Source organism: Drosophila subobscura, chromosome A (assembly GCF_008121235.1).
Source record: "Drosophila subobscura isolate 14011-0131.10 chromosome A, UCBerk_Dsub_1.0, whole genome shotgun sequence".
In the NCBI taxonomy this organism is placed as follows: Eukaryota; Metazoa; Arthropoda; class Insecta; order Diptera; family Drosophilidae; genus Drosophila; species Drosophila subobscura.
Genome location: NC_048530.1, coordinates 16250456 through 16270014, shown reverse-complemented (window position 1 = coordinate 16270014; position 19559 = coordinate 16250456). Strand labels below are relative to the sequence as shown.

At 48.1% G+C, this 19559-nt stretch overlaps 2 protein-coding genes across 5 annotated transcripts; one reads left to right on the top strand and one right to left on the bottom strand.

Moving 5' to 3' along the window:
* Positions 1–2199: 2199 nt before the first annotated feature.
* Positions 2200–17278, bottom strand: LOC117902712 (neurotrimin). Of its 4 annotated transcripts, none has more exons than XM_034814279.1 (10): positions 16999–17278; positions 16480–16649; positions 10425–10610; positions 8333–8525; positions 8134–8262; positions 4234–4353; positions 3460–3630; positions 2813–2868; positions 2497–2728; positions 2200–2448 (listed from the first exon to the last, which is right to left on the bottom strand). In XM_034814279.1, the coding sequence occupies exons 1-10, from the start codon at positions 17213–17215 to the stop codon at positions 2252–2254; spliced, it is 1671 nt and encodes a 556-aa protein (XP_034670170.1). In that variant the 5' UTR covers positions 17216–17278; the 3' UTR covers positions 2200–2251. The 4 variants fall into 4 exon arrangements, with proteins under 4 accessions (XP_034670170.1, XP_034670187.1, XP_034670178.1 ...); XM_034814296.1 differs by having other exon boundaries at positions 16513–16649; XM_034814287.1 differs by having other exon boundaries at positions 16480–16619.
* A 981-nt stretch (positions 17279–18259) lies between these two features.
* On the top strand, positions 18260–19330 carry LOC117895126. The gene is made up of 3 exons (XM_034802539.1): positions 18260–18398; positions 18476–19028; positions 19103–19330. The coding sequence occupies exons 1-3, from the start codon at positions 18320–18322 to the stop codon at positions 19254–19256; spliced, it is 786 nt and encodes a 261-aa protein (XP_034658430.1). The 5' UTR covers positions 18260–18319; the 3' UTR covers positions 19257–19330.
* The last annotated feature ends 229 nt before the right edge of the window (positions 19331–19559 follow it).

Sequence of the window (19559 nt, the reverse complement as noted above, 5' to 3'; positions counted from 1 at the left end):
TACTTTAATGGCGCAAACATTTAATTTCGAGTGGCATCCTTCGGTCTCTTCCTTACTGGCAGGGAGCTTGAACCTTTTACAATTTATTTACTCTTATTTACTTACCTTATGTACGGCCCCCCCTCCGCCCTGAAATCGATTTGCTGCACCATGTTTTCCATATATATTTATCTTTATTTTGAATTTATTCTTCAGTTTTTCTTTGTTTGTTGTTCTGGGTGTTTCCTGGTGTGTATTTCTGCTGTGTATCGGATCTGACAGTACAAACATTTGTTTCTTGCTCATTTCTTATGTACATAAACACAAAGATCGTAACTAAACACTATAAATGTGGCTCAAGTGTGTCATGTGAGAGACATGCATTTGTTCGCATTAATTTGCAATTTTGCGATTATCGTTTTTGATTTTGTTGTGTGTTGGTGTTGAATTTGCTTGGATATTCGCATGGGATTCTCGCGTATTATGCCATGCGTAATGGTTGAGTATTTGTTGTATATTTAGTTTATGGTTTATCTCTTGGTATGGTTGTAGCGTAGTAGACATTGAATGCTTTACGATTTGAATGGATTGCCCTCTCCCTCTCCCCTCTCCCCGCTGCCGGCTTACGAGTACTTTCACATTCACTTAGGTATTATTATTATAGTTCTGCTCTTCCATTAGTTGTTCTCCTCCACTTTCCCCTGCACTTAGAGTAGATTAAATGTATCTTTGATTTTGCCAGGCGACATCTGCACGCTGCCCGTTTATCCACCAACAAAAAAAATATTCCCTATGCATAATTAACTTTAGTTTGTATTATATTTAAAATGTATTCGTGTGCCGCCCGCCTGCCTTCTACGAGTGCATGTCCTTGTACGTATTTGAGTCAGAGTTCGTCTGAGAGTAGTTCGCTTTGAAGGAGCTCGAACTGAGGGGGGGATATGTATGGGGTAGGGGTAGGGGGATATGTGTATTACTGTATAGTTTCTTCGATATGAGCACACAAATTGTATTTTATTTTTCTCCTTTTCTTCTGAGTTGCTTTTAATGCTTTTGGCACATTTAATTCTGCGTTTTCTCTCCTCTTTCCTTGGATTTACATAATATTTAAGCATGGAACACACACACACACACACACGCACACACGCACACACGCACACACGCACACACGCACACACACACGTGTACAAATACGTAGGGAACTCCGACTGGTGGTGGCTCCTGTAATATTTCTTTATTTTTGTCTGTTCGCTCTGCTCCATCGATAGTAGTTTTTGGCATGCGGAACACTTCGTGGGACAGGGATAAGGACCAAGGATGCACTTCAAGTGCACATTTGTTTAATTGAATTTAATTTAATTTAATGCCATGCCAACCACCAACCATTCGGCCGTCGTCTTACATTCTAGCGCGACCCGCGGACTTGTCCGCAGTTGGTCGTTTGAGCCATGCAAAAGGAGACAAACAAAACGAGTCCAAAAGTCAACGGAAACATTCTCCAGATCACTACGAGTGTAGATATTTACAATTTGTATGGGCTATGCGCAGAGCTCCATGGAGGAGCAGCAGCGATTGACGATCCATGACCACCCGCCCCCTGGAGCACTTACTTATGTACAGAACTCTGGATCAAACGTAACCTATGGGCATATACAATATAATAGATTTCGCCTAGAACACAAACACTGTCAAAACTCAAAGGAACAAACGGAAAATAAGAACTTTTCTTATGGGTTATCCATCATAATCGCTATCGATAGATGTTTCGTTTCGTTTCTATGCATGTGTAGGTGTGTTTCTATGTTTACTCTTTGGGGCACAAGCCATTCAAAGAACCGAACACCGATAAATCTGAATACTCGAATTATTTTATGCTATATTTAGTTGTTTTTCTCCTTTGGTTTTCTTCGCTTTTTCTCATTTTCCACTAACGAGGTAACATTTAAACGCATTTTCTTTTCCACTTAACTACGAAACTTTGGGTTTTTCTTCTCCACTTGCTTTTGATTTAATATTCATTCGATTTGGCCAGCTCCTTTCGCGCTCTCTCTCTCTGCCTCACCCTTTGTAATTAGCAAGATGATTAGCTCGATGATTCATGCTCCGACTTTGCAGTCTCACGAGAGCGCGGTAACGGCTGATGCGGGGAGAGAGAGAGAGAGAGAGCAAGAGTGAGAGCGAGATTAGCTCCTACTCTGGGCCCGCCCCCCTCCCCTCCCCCCACCGTATAATCGCGTTTGTATAATTACAATTGAATTAAGCTATAATAATCTTACTTTGTTGCCGGTGTGCGGGCTGCTAATCCTTGCACGCTCCAGCCGATTCTGGCCGTCGCCGCTGATCTTTCGCAGTACTCGTGCTCCGCATCCCCGGCCCCATTTAGCTCGAGCCTCAAATTCGTTTCCTTTGTGTCCTTTTGTCTGGCGGCGCCCTTTGTGTAGAAGAGCATTGTGGCCGCCGCCGTTGTGGCTGTAGCTGTAGCTGTGGTTGTTGCTGCTGCTGCTGCTGCTGTTGTTGTTGTTGGCGCCACCGCCTCGGCTGTCGCTGTTGTGGCTAATAGCACCAATAGGGCTAATATAAATGTCTTGATTAGCTGCATTGTGCCCTGTGCCGGGGCTGGGGCACGGGTCGAATCTGCTGAGCTGCCCAGCTCCGGCTCCTGGGTGCGGTCCTTGTACAGACGACCATTCTGGTTGCGTGAGCCCTCCTCGTGCCGATTCTCCTTGTGACGGTTCTCCACCTCGTTTCTCTGCAGAGAGAGAGAGAGAGAGAGAGAAAGAGAGCGAGAGCGTGCGTTTTATTTGGCTATTTGATGATGATTTGGAATGCTCACCGTCACTTCGTTGATTTCGTCATCGCGCATTTGCTTCCTGCCGGGACGTTCCATTTCTGTGGAAGTGAAAATATCGATCGTTGAAGTGCATTGGCTATGCAGATATTCGCAGGCAAAGGCTCAGCCAGAACAATGAAAACGGTTTACCCTTGCTCTCGCGCTTTTTCTCACTGAAACTCATCCTCGTGTTCAGCTTGCGCTCTCTGTTACTCATAACTGCTGACTGCTGCTCGCACTTCGAAAGAGAGAGCATAAATCGAATTATAAACGGCGCATCGGCTGCATGCTGAAGCTTTCGTGTCTGGCGAGGCTTTGCTTGCTTTGATCAGCAAGAGGGCAGACAGAGACAGACAGCGCGCAAAAGCTCAAAGCTTGACTTTGCAAAAGAATTCACATGCTGGCGGTGCACCGTTTTCAAGCAGCTGAACAGCTGCGTGCTGATACTCCGTTGCGCTGCTGGCGAACGAAAGAGGTGAAAGAGAGACAGCGCAAACGAAGCGCAAAACTATCACACGCACATAACTAGCGCTCCTTTCCGCATGTGCCGCTACTCACACAACATTACGACTGGACAAATGAGTTCTTGGGCTTAAGATTTCCCATGTTAGGATATACCGAGCCTTTGCGTGAGGTGTCCATTCACTTACCATACAGACGAATGGTGCCTTCGGTGTCCCCGATGCTGTTCTTTGAGATGCACTTGTAGCCACCGAAATCGCTCGACTGCAGCCGCTTAATGTGCAGCACCATCTCCATGGAGTACATGTTGTGCTCCTTCTCGGTGAGGGCATAACGATCGCCGGCAATAATCATTTCGCCTGCGGCAGAGCATAGAGCAGGCGATGAAAACGAGATGACATGCGATGCGATGCGATGCGATGTGATGAGGTGTCACGAGGTGTGAATGGAGTCATGAATAAGAAGCAGGGCCAAACGGAGGAGACAAACCAAATGAGTTTAAGTTACGGTGCAAAAAAGAGACGGAGAGAGGGGAGCACGGAGAATGCTGTTGATGAAAAGTCGGAGCCATGCCATTGATGATGACATTGCTGGCATGGCTGCTGAACGTTTCACGTTTACGCTGTGCTGTGGCTCCCGTCACGTTTGCAATATACGTCAAATGCACTTGACAAAAGAGCCATCCAGCTCGAACTCGAACTCTACCCCAAAAGCTCTTTCCACTCTCCGCTCTCCGCTCTCCGCTCTCTTCTTGCTCCTTTCTTTCTTCTTAACAACAAAATATTTCAGCGTCAAACACGAACCAAATAAAGACAAATTGCGACATTGAAAGGTTTATAAAGTTTCAACGACTTTGCCCCAAACTTGCCAAATGCTAAATGAAAAATTCAATTCGTGGCCTTTCGGCTGCCACTGGCACTGCCACTGGCACTACGTACTCCTCCCCGGGGGGGCTGGCTTACCATTCTCGCGCTGCCAGTAATTGATGGCCTTTGGCGATGCCTCGACATTGCAAATTAATGTGACATCCGTTAGGACCGGGGCGCCGACCAATTGATTTGGCACTTGAACCAGCGGATGAACTGCAAAAAAGAGAAGCAAAAAAGAGAGCAAAAACAAATGGGAGACTGAGAGTTAGTAAGTTGGTTATGCCAATCCCAATTGTTAGCCCATCAGCGGCTGTGACCTTGCATCCCAACCGTTCAACCGCCCGACCGCCCAACCGGACTAGACTGGCAATTAAGCCCCAAACGGACCCAAAGTCGAACTGCAAATCTGTGGCCCGGGCATCGGGTGCCCATGCAATCCTTTCAAGCTGTTCTGCTCCTCCTCCTTCTCCTCTCCATCTGTTTGTTAATGGCAGCAACAGCTTCCAACATCTGATACGATTTTAATTGAAAATGAATTATTTTGTTGTTAGAGCAGCCAGCAATCCTGGCCAACAATCGGAGCCGGGGACTCTGCGCTGGCTAACCGTCCATCGTTCTCGCCCAATGCCCTCAGTGGCCAGTGGAATTTCTCTCTCTCTCTTTGTGTGTTGATACACTCACTGGGCCGTGGCTCTTGCTGATGGGAATTGACCCTCAAGGACCCGGCGAATCAACCATTCAAAATGGAGGACATTGATATGCCGCAGGAACTGATGGATGCTCCTTGTGGCACGTGCACCCGTGAGGTGTGCTTTTGCCCATCTTCGAATGCAATTCGTTCTCTCCTTCCCCTCGTTTTCTATTGCACATCCTGCTTAGGGCATCCAGAGCTCACCATAGTCCTGCTGGCCTTCTGCTTGACGGCCCTGCTGCCCTTTGTGACTTTAAGCATGTTTTCTCGTGTCGTGTTGAGATTTTTGCACATACATTTTTTCTTTATTTCCCATCATTTGTTTTCGCTCTTTTTGTGTGCTGTCTCGCCTTCTATCTCCCTCTGGCCGGAGGGTCGCGGTAGAGCCAAGGGCCATGGAGCACCAGCTCGGGGCTAGCCACTCGCCGTCATTGTTTTTTGGTTTTTCAACTTTGGTTTTGCCAACCGCCCGCAGGCAGCTGGCAGCCGGATCCCTGCTCCATCGTTGTGGCAGCTGCTGGCTTCTGGCTGCTGGCTGTGTTCGAGCGTTCATTATTGGTCAATTTATTGGATTTGTGCATGCTCCATTCTGCAGTCCCCATGTGAGTGTCCCTGTCCGTGTCCGTCCAAGTGTCCGTGTCCGTATGTACCGCTGTCCGTGTGAGTGGAAGGAGTCAACCTCCTACGCTGCACAGCATATGTGTCGCTTGTGTCGCTCGTGTGCTGTACACTCCTTGCCCCGCGGTAGCCCACCACTTATTGAAAATTAAATTTACCCTAATAGAGTTTCGTAGCAGGCAGCTGCTGCCTGAGACGAGGGAGCGACTGAGAGATGGAATCATGTTCCTGCTGGATTTTTCGTTTATTCAAATTTCTTCATGGAGAGCTTTTTGGCGTCTAGCCTTCGGTGGTGCTGACGGTGCCGCTTGTCTCGGTGGTGCTATCGCTGCTGCTGCTGGTGGTGCTGTCACTGCTTGAACTGCTTGCCGTGGTGCTGTCACTGCTTGAGCTGCTTGCCGTGGTGCTGTCACTGCTTGAGCTGCTTGCCGTGGTGCTGTCAGAGCTCGAGGTGCTCTCTGTGGTCGAAACGCTTGGGATGGGGCCGCATGGTCTGGGACGACGACCTGGGGGACGACGTGGCGGAGGACCACCGGGTCCACCGAAACCACCGAATCCACCGAAACCACCGAAGCCACCGCGATCCCTACGCCCACGGCCAGCAAATCCGCCCAGAGCGCGACCGCCACCGCCGCCGCCGCCGCCGCGTCCTCCACGACCACCACGACCACGGCCAGGACCTCCCTGGGCCATGGCGACCGCCACAAGAGCCAGAAGTAAAATTGCAATGTAGAAACGCATGCTAGGTCTTAGAGGGCAATCCAGATGAGCAACTGACTCTCCACCAGCCACCGGATCACCTTTTATAGGCAACTTTCCGCTGACGTCAGAGGAGCGGCAAAGTTTTTTGTGTGTGCTTAGCTGCAACATGGCCGAGACCAGGCCAAAGTCTCGGCAAATGGAACCGCCAAAAATCGAGCCATAGTTCCATTCTTTCTTCTGTGAGTTGTTGCTGGATTCCATTCTTTAATCGCTGGAATGGGTTTTTCTGCGGCGGCCCGACAGCTGTCGAGTGTTTGACTTTGTCGTTTGTTCTCTGTTTGGACACGGGCTCCGATTCATTTGCAAAGAAGCAAAAACCGAAGGCAAATAAACAAATGGCTGAAGCACTTTTGGGGCAGAGATCTGCGCACTCGGAGTGTGGAGAGCTTAAAGCAAGCAAAATACTCATCGACTCATCGGCAGCCAATTAAGGACTCCTCCGCTTTAAGTTGCCGCCCCTGCAAAGCCCAGGCATCCACTTAATTTTCTGATTAGAATCAATCAAGCGGGGGGGTGGGTGACAAAACAAAACAAAAAATCAAAGGCAAAGCTCTCACGCAGCCACTTAGTCAATGGGAGAGCGAGAGTGGGACACAGAGAGAGGAGAGCAAGAGGAGCCACAGTCGACACTTATGCACACACACACGCACACGCACACATGTGTTCATGTGCATATGTACACATGGATTTTTAAATTGAAATTGAGTCGGCGGAGCCGATGTCAGCAGTGGAGAGAGGGAGCGCAATAACGGAACAAAGGAACAAGTGGAAAGCATCTTTATCGATGCTGCAGCAGAGGAGAGTGAGTCAAGGAGAAGCAGCCAGCAACTGACGGAAATGAAATGACAAAAGAAATGAAATGAAAGTGGAAGTGGAAGTGGAAGGAAGATAGAACAAAGCGTAACCAAAAAAAAAAAACAAAACGAATTTGTGGCACAGATAAAATAAAAATGAAAATTAATTTTTGCGGCACACACTACGCGTGAGTGTCTCGTGGCAAAAGTGGCGAAACATTTTCACGCTCGTGTCAATATTATTTCGAGATAAGATCTTGTCTTCCGCCAAAGTTGCTGCTTCAAGCGCGCGCTCTCTCGCCGCCCCACCACCACCTTCGCTCTCTCTCTTCGCTACTCTCTTACTGCTTGCCAAGCGCGCACCTACCTCACTCTCTTCTCTTCTCTTCTCTTCTCGTGCTCTTTCTACTGCTTGCCAAGCACACCGCTGACTGCGTCGACTGCTTGCAAGACCGCCTCCCACCTGCTGCCAGTGCTGGCCAAAGTGTCGTCGTTCGAACTTTTGCCCCTTTCGAAAATTTCATTAACTTTGATGCAGTCAAGGAGAGGAAGCGAACTGCGGGAACTGCCCTTAACAATTACACCACACACGCGCCCACTCGCAGCCACACACACACACACACACACACACACTGAAGCAAAGCACATGGCGAAGGCGCCTTAAAGTTTTACAACATGAACGTGACGCGTTGCTGGGCTTGGGTCCGGGTACGGGTACGGGTCCTAATGCATTTGGAAAGTTTACCGGCCACGTGAAGGAAGCTGCCGGATATCGGAACGGAAACACTTGCAGTTTGGCGCCCAAAGCGTTATTGCTGCGGTGCTGTTCCTGTTTCTCTTCCTGTTCCAATACACAAACACACACACACACACACTGACACACATGCTGGTGTGCACGCACATCATATCCGAGTTGGGCTATAAGTTACCATTATGATTATTATGGTGCATTAGCTCGTGCCCTGCCGGGCCCCATAAATCAAAAGGAAATCATTTTCTTCTTGCGCCACCAGCAGGTGCCACCACCCATTCATCATCTACAGTTTGCAGCTCTTGGCTCCCTGTCTGTGTGTGCGTGCTTTGTGGGCTTGGGCTTGGGCTTGGGTTTGGGGTTTTCGGTTTACTCACAGTGCACCTGTAGCTTCATCCGCTTGCTCACCGATGGCGGCACTCCGTTCGAGGCGATGCACATGTAGGCGCCCATTTCCGATCGCGTGACTTTCGAGAGCGTCAGCATTTCGCCTTCGACGGACGGAGCTGATGGATGGATTGGCATGCGGTTGGTTAGTCAACTTACTTGCTGCCACACCAGAGTGGAGTGACTCACCTTTGGTCTTCTGGTGGCCAGCGTGCCGTGCAATAATCTCGCGTCCATCCTCGCGGCGCCAGGTGATCCGCGGCTTGGGATGACCGCGTGCCCGGCACACCAGCTTGGCGGCACCGCCCTCGGGCACCATGAGATCGCCGGAGGTCTCCTCGTTGATAATGTCCGGTGGTATGACCACCTCCAGGGTGGCTGTCTGCAAGTGAACAGCGCAAGAGATTAGTCAGAGACATGGAAGTGGGAGCTTAACTCTTTTCTTTGCCAGCAAATCTGCACTCGTTTGTGCGTACAGTTGCCACAAAGCACAGCTCAGTGCAACCCTGCTAAAGGTACAGCCTGCAGCTAGTTCTTTGCATTATTCTAGCTAGCTTTTGGTGCTCGATGTTTGTGCTTTCTGCTCCATGGCGCCAGAGCATAATCGGTTGTGGTCAACGATTTAGTGGAACGCGCAGACAAATTGTCTCATTATGCGGCCATTCCGCAGTTCTTTTTCTGCCCCCCATCTACGAGTGTGTCCCATTTGGCTCCTGTTTTTTACATTTGTTTCATTCTGCGGTTGTTGACTCCCACAAGCAATAACCGAATTGCTGCTATCATTGTCGTTGTCGTTGTCGTTGTCATTGTCATTGTCATTGTTCCCGCTGCAGTTGACAGTTGTGTCATAAAATAAAGTTGACGTCGGAGCGAAAAAGCAGCACGAAAAAAATACATGTATATTTGTATATAAAAAGAGGAAAGCAAGCGCGAAATGTATAAGGGGAGTGTGGGTGGGGAAATGGGAAAGGCTTGAAAGGCAGCACAGGCGAGGAGGGAACGTGAAGCCTGTTTGCTTTTTATTTGTCTCATATTTGCTTTTCACTCAATTCGCTTTGTTAGGTTGATTTTATTACAAGCCGACGAACGGGTGGGAGCCGGCAGGCAGGGCCTCGTTCCACCATCCCACCATTCCACCATCCCACCTTCCTGCACTACAATTCAGTGGCATCATCTCTCGTGCAGCATAAACGAAATGAAATTGAAAACGCAATCGTTTTGCACATGTCGAGCGAGAGCGTTTAATGACAAAAATAAATAACAAGCAGTGCGATGGTGCAACGCGGACGTCATCAAGCCAGCTCGGGGTGGGGTGGCAGAGAGCGAAGGAGTTTAAGTGTGGGCGGGGTGGAGGCTCATGTGACGCTCTTCCTCCCACCACTCTCGGTGTCTCGCGGCTACCCTCGCGCTCCCACCCACCCAGAGACTCTGCTCCGGCTCTTTCCCATGCCGTTCCACCGACCACATGCCCGTTAACCGGTCCGTTTCCAAGTGCCCATTAAAGCGCTTCATTGTTCGTACGTATATCGGTTTTTAAATTTCAGTGAACTGCCTCACCCTCCACACACAGCCAAGGAGAGAGCGGCGGAAAGAGCGGATGGACATGTGTGCTGCTGCTGCAACTTAAAGCTGAGCCAATGAGGATGTGCGAGCGAGCAGCCAGAATAATTTCATTATGTGCTCGGCATCTTCCGTTGCAGTTTCCCTCCTTCTTCCCCTTACTTGCTTTTGCCGCATTTCTGTCAGATGATAGCTTTGATTTCGAACAAGTCAAAAAAAGAGAGCGTACAGCAGGAAATGGAAAGCCAAACGGGAGTTCTGCTGGGAAGTGTGCAGTGTCTAGGGCTGGTTTTTTGTGTCCATAAAGAGAGCACACTTTGCGGAGACTCGCTAAATAGTTTCCACTTCAGCGTCAGCCAAAAGCGCCAGCAGAGAGTGGCTGTCCATGTACATTTTCCATGCCTGTATTTCCCCACTAAGCTTCGGAAATTCGGCAATTTTCCAGTGCAAAAATCCATTATTTTGGACGTTTTCATGCCAGCGGCTAGCTTCCCCATCCATTTATGAATGGACAAACAACTCTGAGATGCATAATATTTGCAGCAAGTTCCAACAGCCCACAAATGTGGTTTTATTTCACTCACTTGAGTTTTATACCTTCAAGCACAAATCAAACCTGGATCAATTCAGTTTCTAATCTCTTCTGTTGACGCCAGAATGTTTCGGTGCTCCGAAGTGAATCTTCAGCGATTCCCTCTTGGGGCAAACCCCTTTTGCTCACCTGCATCTTCATGGGATCCGTGTTGACTTGACACATGTATTTGCCGGAGTCCTCCATTTTGACGCTGCGTATGTTGAGTGTCCAAGTGTTGTAGTCGTTGTGCTGCACCGTTAATCGATCATTGTTGGTTATCACGTGCTCGTGTATGGCCAGAATGGCCTTCGCATCGGCCTTAATCCAGGCAACCTGATGGCGACGCACACGCACACATTTGCCATGTGCCAAATGGCATGATGATGGGAACGCCGACAGAGTCCGAGTCAGAGTCCCAGTCAGCGTCAGAGTCAGTCAGGAAATAGGAATGGGAGGATAAAGGGATGACCATTGTTGGTATCGTTGCCGTTGAGTTGATGACACAGCCAGGCGTTCCCCGTGTGTGTGTGTGTGTGTGTGTGGCGTTGATAAAGACAACGTTGGTCGTTGGTCGTTGGTCGTTGTTGCATGTAAAAGTGTTGTTTGTGTTTGTGTTTGTGTGTGGGCCAGCGTTTTGCACGCCAGATGTTTTGAAATTGCAGTTTGATAGCCACCCACAAGGCACGACAACACCAATGCCCACCATCGCATGCGGAAAAAGTTCGATGTCGGTGTCGGTGTCGATGTCGGTGTCGGTGTCGATGTTGATGGGAGTGAAAACGTTGTCATATTTAGTTAATGTCCCTCATTGGCATTGTCATTGTCATTGCCGTCATCATCATTATAAGCAGTATCCAATATCATTGCACAAATGTGTTGGTATTCGCATTGGACAGCGTTCCATTTCATTTCGTTTCGTTTCCGTTTCGATCCGAGGCGGAAGCAAACCAGATCACGGGACCATTCAAATCGATTTGCGGATGTATTAGAATTTAGTTGGTTGGAAGCCACCGGCCAGCATGGGCGTTGGGCGTTGGGCGTTGGTCAGGGGTGTGGACCGTGGGTGGAGTGGCAGAAAGTTAGGCATCGGTGTCAGTGTCGTTGACAATGGATTCAAAAGGCGCAGGCGATAGTGTTGATAGTCAGTTTGGGGTTGTCGTTGTTGGTTGTTGTTGTTGTTGTTGGTTGTTGTTGTTGTTGTTGTCATCGTCAGATGTCAGCGCAATTTGACGCCATTTCCATTTTGTTGCAACAGCAGAAGCAGCAGTCGGCATCAGACGTCGTTGTTGCCGCAAAGTTTTAGCAAAGTTTTTTGTGTTTTTTTGTTGGTTTTTTTTTGGTTTTGTTCAAGGGATTTTTAGTCGGTTTTTCGGGTTTGAGTGCAGATTGTTAGAGTCAGATTGGATGTTGTTGTTGGTATTTGTTGGGGGATATGAAAAGGGATATTTCAAGTGCAATTAGTGGAATTGGGTTTGCGGTTTTCGGTTTTCGGCACGGCACGGCACGGCGTCCATCGTTGTTGGCCATTTGGGGAATGGTTTTCATGTGTGTGCGGGTATCGGTTTTTGCGTTTGTGTGTTTGTGTGAAGAGAAGAAACATTCGACAATTAGTTAACATTTTTAGCTTACGCTCTGCTTTCGCTGGCATTCATTTCCCATCTTCTATTTTGGGTTTACATGGAAACATATTTTCTCTTTTGTTACAATATTTTTATCCAGGGAGGGTTACAACCAAAGGAATCCACAAAGAATAAAACAAACGTGACGCACAATGTCTAGGTCGCCGCAGATGTTGCAAGACGCTTGGAGTGAGGGAATGACTTGTGGATGCGACGCTTACCCCGAGCAGCTGAAGAGCCACCAAATGGATTTAACAGAACAAATCTATTTATTGGCAGCAATCGCGATCACTGCCATTGTAGTAACAGTTTTGCTCGCATCCAGTGGCTATTTGGCTGCTGATAAGTGTCACAGCCACGCAGCGGGCGGTGCAGCGTGCAGATGCACCTCATTCCATTCCCATTCCGTTCCACTCCACTTGGAGACTTGTGCGTGCGTGCAAGAACTGGGCGAACACACAGAGAGAGAGAGACAGAGAAACGAACGGAACAAACGAAACGAAACGAAACGGAATTCAAAGCAAAGAAGTCAGGAATAATGGGTGCAGTTGGCGGTGCGTTCTGAAGCGGCTAATCAGTTGGCATTAACATGGCATGCACAATTAGAAACAACAAAATAAAGAGCAGAAGAACAGTAACGAAGAAGAGGAGAGGGGCAGGGGAAGGGGAAGAAGATAAAGATACACAGCGCCAGGTCGCGGCATCGCAGCCAAAAGCTGCTCTCTGACACAGCAGCTTATCCCACAGAGACGCAGTTGCCAGCGCAGCCAACGCTTTCTTTTTTTCAGCTCTGTGTCTGCACATGCATATTATGTATGTACATATGTACATATTATGTACGTACATATGTGTGTGTGTACGTAGTTTTAATTAACATTATGATGTGCAGACTAAGCTCAGTCTCCGAGTTTTAGTTAATAGGCTTAAGCAGCTTTTCTACGGTCCAAAATGGGTTTCACAATCTGCTGCTGTCAGCGCAGGAGAGAGAGAGAGCTGGCAAAAGGGAGGGACGGGACTGTCGTCGCGTGGAAGAGAGAGAGAGAGCGAGAGAGCGAGAGGAGCTCAAGGGCTGCCTTTTATGCATATGTAAGCCACTTTTTAGCTACATATACACGTACACACATATCTACATGTGTAGTTACAACATGTAGAATACATTTCAGTTGGCTCGGATGATAGTAACTTTTCGCAGTGTTTTGTTCGTTGGATAAAGTGCGAATATTTGACATTAGCTCTTTGATCTCGTCTGGCAGCTGTGTCGATTGTTTGCCCCGCAATCCAATAAGTAGGAGTGCCAATACAGCTGTGTGCCCCATGGGGCACGGGGCATGGGGCCCATGCGTGTGTGTCAACACCAGCACAAGAAGGGGAGGCACGGGCCTCTGCCACAGCAAATAAATATCCACGGACAGTGGTGTGTCCGTCCGTCCGTCCGTCCGTCCGTCCGTCCGTCCGTCTGCTCTTTATTTATTTACTCAATAAAGCAAATTTATTGAGTAATGCTTGAATGCGACGGGGCAGCGGGGCTGGCACGGGCACGGGCATGGGCAGTGGGGTTTTCGGATCAAACAAAGGCTCAAACGGATTGTGACGAAAAGCGGGGGGGCAAACAGTAAGCGGGGAGGGGGTTGCAGCAGCCCCCCGCACCACCGTCAAAAAGAAAAACACAGAAATGTAAAGGGGATTGTAAAAAATGTTAAAAATGTAAATGCAAATAAAGCGAGCAAATGTCATAAAGTAAGTCTACAGTTACACACACACACACACACACACGCTACTACTAAAAAAGACTACGTGAAAGCACACACACACACACACACAACAAATGTACATACATAGATTCATAGTTACATACGAAAAATGGTGCAAAGTTTGTTTCGGTTTGAACTCGGTGCGCTTGAATTGTATTTTTATTTTGTATTTTTATTTGCATTAATATTCTTGTTCGGGTGTACTTTTTTATTCAGAGTTATACTAACCGAAAAAGGAAATACCAACGGAATGGACTAAAACAAGAATGCCGCACAAAAGCGGCGAAGGGAAAGAACGAAAAAAACACACACAAAAAAAAGAAACGGAACGAATTAAACAGGAGAGTAACAGTTACCAGAGAGAGAGAGAGAGAGAGAGAGTGCGGGAAAAAGAAAGGCAAGAGAAGACCCAAACAAAAGCACTTCGGACGCCGAAGCTTTTAATATTCTTTGGGTTAGAGTTTTCTCCTGGAAGCTTCGTTGGCTTCCACTGCAGTTCGAGTGGCCCTCAGGCTGTTGATTCGCTAAAAACTAACAACTAATCGCTGTTGAATAATAAAATAAATGTATAATAAACACATATCCCCTCAGAGTTGCCACTTGCTGTGGCGTAATACCCACTGCAGCAAGTGTATTACACTGCAACGATTATGCGACTGTTTGTTGTTGGCCTCGTTATTGCTGCTGCTGCTGCTGCTGCTGCTGCTGCTGCTCCCATTGTTCCCATTGTTGCTGGCAAAGTTGTTAAACAAATGGGCGAACAACAGGCAGGAGCAGGAGCAGAGGAGCAGCAGCAGCCGAAACAAAGGTCGCGAATGCTCTCCTGCATGCCAAATAAATCTTTAATTATGCATATCTAGCATAGCGGAGAGAGTGGATGGGCAACACATGTACGTACGTACGTGTGCATGTAAACATGTGTATAAACATGTATGTTTGTATGCATGTGTGCAAGTGGAAACGTTTTGCGTTAAGTGCCGCTCCAATTCCCGTTCCAATTCCATTTCCAGCTGCACACAAAAAATTCCTTCTGTCAATTTGGAAGTCTCCTCGCGGTCTTCAATTTTAGTTGTTTTCGCCTTTGTCCATTTGTTTTCTTGCGCCCGCTACAGTTTATACATTTATTTATTTATTGTTTAAATAAAATGAAACCATCCCCGCTGCCCGACTGCGCCGCAGCGCTCCACTTGCATTTCGCTGCTGCTGCCGCGTTGCTTTTATTTGATTGAAACATCGAAGGATTTATACGGAATGGCGTTTTTATTTATGAGGCCATTTCGTTGATTAACACTCTTTGACGTGCAGCGCAAACAAACGCGGAAAAACAGCTCCTCCAAAGCCCCAAACCCAAACGCATTCAGCGAATGCATAAAAACAAAAACAAAAGCAAAAACCAAACAACAAATAAACAAAATAATAAATGAAAAGGAAGCTCAAGCCGAGAGACACTTTTTCGGATCGGAACTATCTAAACGACAAAGAAGCGATCCATTTGGTGCACATTTTGTTGTTCAAATTTGATGCCAACTTTCATTGAATCTTTGCCCATCCGCAGCCTTGCTTGGCCACTCCGTGGCTGCAACCTCATCCGGTGCATGTCTCAGCTGGGAGATGTCTTTGCTGCATTTTCCACCTTCAGCTTGCGATCTCCCACAGGGTTTCCGCTCCAGTTGGGTTCTCCAGTTGCTCCCTGAGAGCCGCGCACCGCTAGCTGCTGGCTCAGCCCTGGATGGGCAGTGGCCAAAGTGCTGCAATGTGGTCGAGGCTTAGGACAAATGGTTGAAGGCACTGCCCAAACGGATTACGCGCGCTTTAAAGCGATTTAAGTGCGTGTTGATGTAATGACTTCATTTGTTTTCATTGTCCATTTGGTATCGTGCGAGCCCGAGCCCGAGCCCGAACCCATCGCACCCTGGGGCCCCAGGGCAGGGCAGGGCAGGGCGGCATATAATGGCTGTTTTGCATATATTATTTATTTATTTTATTTTTTAACGCTTGTCCACTGTCGACTGTCGATTGTTTATTGTTGTTAACAACAATCGCTCACAGGTCGCGCTCCATGCTGCTCTTTTATCGCTTCAATTCCTGCCTTTATGCGGGACTCTCGCGGGGCCCGGCTGCCTGTGAGTGTTATAAATTAAGTGTGAGTGCTAATAACAATATAATGCGATGGTAAAAACAATAAGCTAGTCGTTCCCACTTCACACGAATCGTTGTGCGATGTTGATTCAAATTTGTATCTGCTCGGCTCCACCCTGATCCGTGGATGGCAATGCTGCTGCCTCCTTGTGGGTGAACTCTTCAGTTGCTGCTGCTGCTGCTTGTTGGTGCGCTAAATGTGCGGAGTGCTCTCTAGATATTTATACTGGGTGCGTACATACAGATGAATAGATTTGGAGTGCAATATTTGTGGTTTATCTGGGGATACTTGTGTGGCAGCTACACTGGAAGTGAACTAACTATGTGTGGGGTTTACTTGGTGTGGGTATGAGGAGTGTTGTTGTTGTTTGGTGCTCTTGGGGGGTTACATAATTGCGTTAGTTGCTGTGCTGTGATTCGTTCTTATCGTAATTAATGTTTTGATATTTTGAGATATTATATTGCGGTTTGTAGTTGGGCAAATCGCTACAAACTGTTTACAAATCGCAAATATTTGGTGCACTTGAAATGACAGAAATGAAACGGGAGAGAATACCGAAACGAAGATCCGAGAGAGAGGGTACAGAGATCAAGAGAGCGAGAGAACTGAACGAGTGAGTAACTGATCAAAATAATGAGAGACGAACAGAAAGTAAAACTCATTCAACGCGGCGCCCTGAAACCGATACATACCTTGGCGGGGACTGTCGCACCGTCGCCACTCACCCGATGACCACCCAAATTGTTCACCACACAGGTGAAGGTCGCGTCCCGGCCCTGGGCGATGGTTACGTTCTCCAGCGGTATGACGAAGTCCGGCTCGAAGGCGCTCACTGTTGAGATTTGGTTCGAAACGGTAAAATCTTCATTTCAATTGACATTTCCATGAAGAGAAAACATTTTTTGAACAATTAACGCAATTTTTGTCATTCAAATTAATTCACTACAATTGCTGTCTGTCTGTGTGTGTGTGTGTGTGTGTGTGTGTGTGTTGTGTGTGTGTGTGTGTGTGTGTGTGCAAAGCAAAGCAAAAACGTTCCACACTCAATGCACAACAAAGATTCCAAAGCTCGATCTTGCAGACGGAGCTCCCCACTGGAACGTCCAACTCCAACTCCAACTCCAAGTCAAAAGGGAAGAAGTGTCGGAGCCGAACGTCCAGTGGATTCTCGATCTTTGCCTTCCTCCTTGCTGCTTGCCGCTTTTACTCACCAACAAAATTGCACAGCATCAGCACCAGGAGCGTGAGCCAGTGGCTTCCTCGTGCTCCGATTCGTCCTGCGAATCCTCCCGATCTTCCTATCTGCACTTCCGCCAGCTTGCCTCGCTTCAGTGTCGCAGTGTCGGATTCCACGTTCGATGTGCTGCTGCTCCGGGCTGCTTCGGGGACAAGTTCGCTGACTTTCTTGACTGCCAGAATCGCCATCATAAGACTGACGTAGTTCCAACTGGCATGACTTTATTCACACACTTTGCCGGCTGTGAGTGCTGAAAATGCACACAAAAGCAAAAAGCGATCAGCTACGATTACCAACAGAAAGTTCTGTCTTCAAAAATTGACCAATCGTGCTGGTCAAACTTCTAAATCATACAAAAAAGTGCAATCCGATGGTATCGCTGCCATAGGACGCGTCGCTCAACTATCGTTTCTTTTGCACTTTGACCCCAAGCCAAGTCCCTCTAAACGATGTCGCATCGAGCTGAAGCTTTCTTTTTTATTGTTCTACGGCAACAGGAACATTTTCAGACCCATTTTGTTGGTTTCCATGCACAGTCCTGGCAAAAATATTAGGGACAGTTGGGACTTAGTTCAGCAAATGCTCGGCAAATGTTTATTTTAAGGAATTCGGAGTTGCTCTTAATGTTTCTTAGTTTGTCCCTTAAGTAAGGCCCACTGTCCTTATTATTTTTGCCACGACTGTGTGTACGCTTCTCGCATCAACACGCGCTCTTAGCAGCCACCACTGTACGCGGTGGAGCGAGAGGGAATGAGTCGGAGAAGGAATGGGATGGCTGCCATGGGGCAGTTTCATTCTTCATTCTGGCCATAATACTGATCCGATCTGACCCAAATTCGGGAATCTGATAGCTATGGCTCTTCTCTACGAAACTGCGCTTTCAGTTTTTTGATAGCTGCAAAATTGTGAAAGTTTACTTTATGGGGCGGGAAACGTTTTCTTCTGTGCATTAAATAAATCCATTTTTGAGCAAAAAAAAAACAAAGAAAATTAATAAAAAATAATAAAAATAAATAAAAAATACAAGTGATACAAACGATAGTGTTCATCGCAGCAGCATTGTGAGGAAAACAATTCTGCCAGCGCTAGTCGAGAGCTAATCGTTTCGATTGCCGACGCTGCCCCACCCTAGCCCTAGCCTAGACATTCGTTTGGAGTAGGCCCTGTCCTTTGGTCGTTTTGCAACACTGTGCCAACGTCAGCGTGAAGTAGGCGAAAATTCGACGAGTCATTCACTCGCACTAAAAATCTCCAGCTCAAAGGTTTGTTCGGTTTCCTGTCGTGTGCCTTCCGCAATGCCAAAAGATATTTTCCGTAAACGTTTCGCGCATCGCCGCGACCAATTGCATCGCGACTTGGACGAGCTCGAAGAACGTAAGTCTCGGACTGTGGCAGCTCAGTTTTTTCTTGTTTCTTTTTTTGTTCGTGTCTAACCTGGAACTTTTTTTCAGAGCTTCGCCGCGTGGCATCCGACGGGCAACCAGAGGTGCAGGCAGAGGTGCAGGCAGAGCCGCAAGCAGAGGAGCAACCAAAGCCGCCAGCAAAGCCCAAGGAAATCATCGGCAAGGTAATTCGTCCGCAAAGACACGCGCCGAACGTTCGATACCATTACGGCAGCGGGGAGCCGAGCACCAATTGGCTCTGCAGCGATGACATTCCCATTGTGACACGCCGCGCCCTGGAGGACAACGGCTCGGAGCAGCTGATGGCCCGCCACCAGATGGACGATGTGGGCTCCGAGTTCAGCCACACCGTCTGGAAGGTGGTGAAGCCGGGCCAGCGCCGCGACAAGAAGTACGACAAGAATGGCGTCAGAATCGGCTACATACAAGAGCTGCCCGTGGAAACAGGCGACGAAAAGGGAATCGGAATGGGAATAGGAGTAGGAAAAGGGAAAGGGAAAGAGAATGTGCCGCCAGCTGTGGGCAAGTCGGCGCAGGTGGCCGAGCTCGTGCTGCCGTTCGGCTGCACCGCGAACGAATGCAAACTGAAATTCGCCGATCGGTAAGCACACGAACGGTTTTTATGGCTTTGATTTGATTTGATTTGATTTTTGTTGTTGTTCTGCCCCGCCGCAGCGCCGCGCTGAGCGCCCATCAGCGCCTCAGCGGACACCACGACTGGCAGCATCAGTGCGAGAAGTGCAAGCAGTTCTTTCGCCAAATCAACTACTTGAACCGCCACAAGGCTGCCTGCCTCAAGGAGGGGAAAGACGGCGCTGAGCCCGAGTAATGCCTGGCAGCGAGAGAGAAAGGGACGCCACACGCCACACACGTGGCACTGACGCGCTGTGATTTTTAGTGTCCTACACATAAGCTTTAGAGCTAAACTAAACATAAACTAGACTTAACAAATAAATAATTAATTGCCGAGCGAAACAATTATTTACTCAACTCAAGTGCCAATTGGTTGGACCGACTCTCTGGTTCTGTTTGGAGTCTTGCAGATCCATAATCTATGGACAAAGCGCCGCATGGAAAAGAATGCCCGAGGAAGGACACAACACACAGGAGCAGGAGCGGGAGCGGGAACTGT